Source organism: Octopus bimaculoides, chromosome 10, assembly GCF_001194135.2.
Source record: "Octopus bimaculoides isolate UCB-OBI-ISO-001 chromosome 10, ASM119413v2, whole genome shotgun sequence".
NCBI classification, from domain to species: Eukaryota; Metazoa; Mollusca; class Cephalopoda; order Octopoda; family Octopodidae; genus Octopus; species Octopus bimaculoides.
Window position 1 is genome coordinate 815312 of NC_068990.1, and position 766 is coordinate 816077.

General features: G+C 38.3%; 1 protein-coding gene across 1 annotated transcript in view; it reads right to left on the reverse strand.

The window, feature by feature from the left end:
• The window catches only part of LOC106867290 (xaa-Pro aminopeptidase 1), a 72819-nt gene that overhangs the window by 28289 nt on the left and 43764 nt on the right, over positions 1-766 (reverse strand). The window contains exon 12 of the mRNA XM_014912133.2: positions 544-630. Within this exon, the coding sequence (XP_014767619.1) occupies positions 544-630 (87 nt within the window). The remainder of the gene's footprint in view (positions 1-543; positions 631-766) is intronic.

A 766-nucleotide genomic window follows, 5' to 3' on the forward strand; every position in this document is an offset into this window, starting at 1 on the left:
TATTAATACCTTTAAGGCGGCGAGCTGGCAGAAACGTTAGTATGCTGGGCGAAATGCTTAGCGGTATTTCGTCTGTCTTTACATTCTGAGTTCAAATTCCGCCGAGATCGACTTTGCCTTTTATACTTTCGGGGTCGATAAATTAAGTACCAGTTGCGAACTGGGGTCGATCTAATCGACTGGTCCCCTTCCCCAAAATTTCGAGCCTTGTGCCAAGAGTAGAAAAGATTATTAAAACCTTAATCAACTTTGAGATACACTGTTCAAAAAGGAAAAAAAAAATTATTTCACGCTGCTTCGAAGTTAACACATTCTTAAAACGTCTGCAATGTGTGTGTGTGTGTCTGGTTAAGAAGTTCCTTTTGCAACTCCATGGCTTTGCATTCGTAGCACTTTTGGCAAACAGTGCGAGAAGCCCAGTGGAAGTGATTAATGTTGTTCTTTAGTGACAGACAGTCCGTCACCCGATTTAACGCCCGACTCGTGTTATTACCGTTGTTGTTACTACTACTACTACTAAAACTACTACTACTAAATACTCACATGTGCGTTCTCCATGCCCTTACGTTCAACTTCATTTTTGACAGATTTCATCATGGCAACTGGTGATACTGTCATAAATCTTTGGTCCTGAAAAAGGAATATATATATATATTATATATATAGATATAGATATAGATATGCAGGGCAGGGAATCGTCAATTAGTAATATGTTGGAGAAGCAGGTTACTGTCAATCCCTATATATTTATGATTTTTTATATATA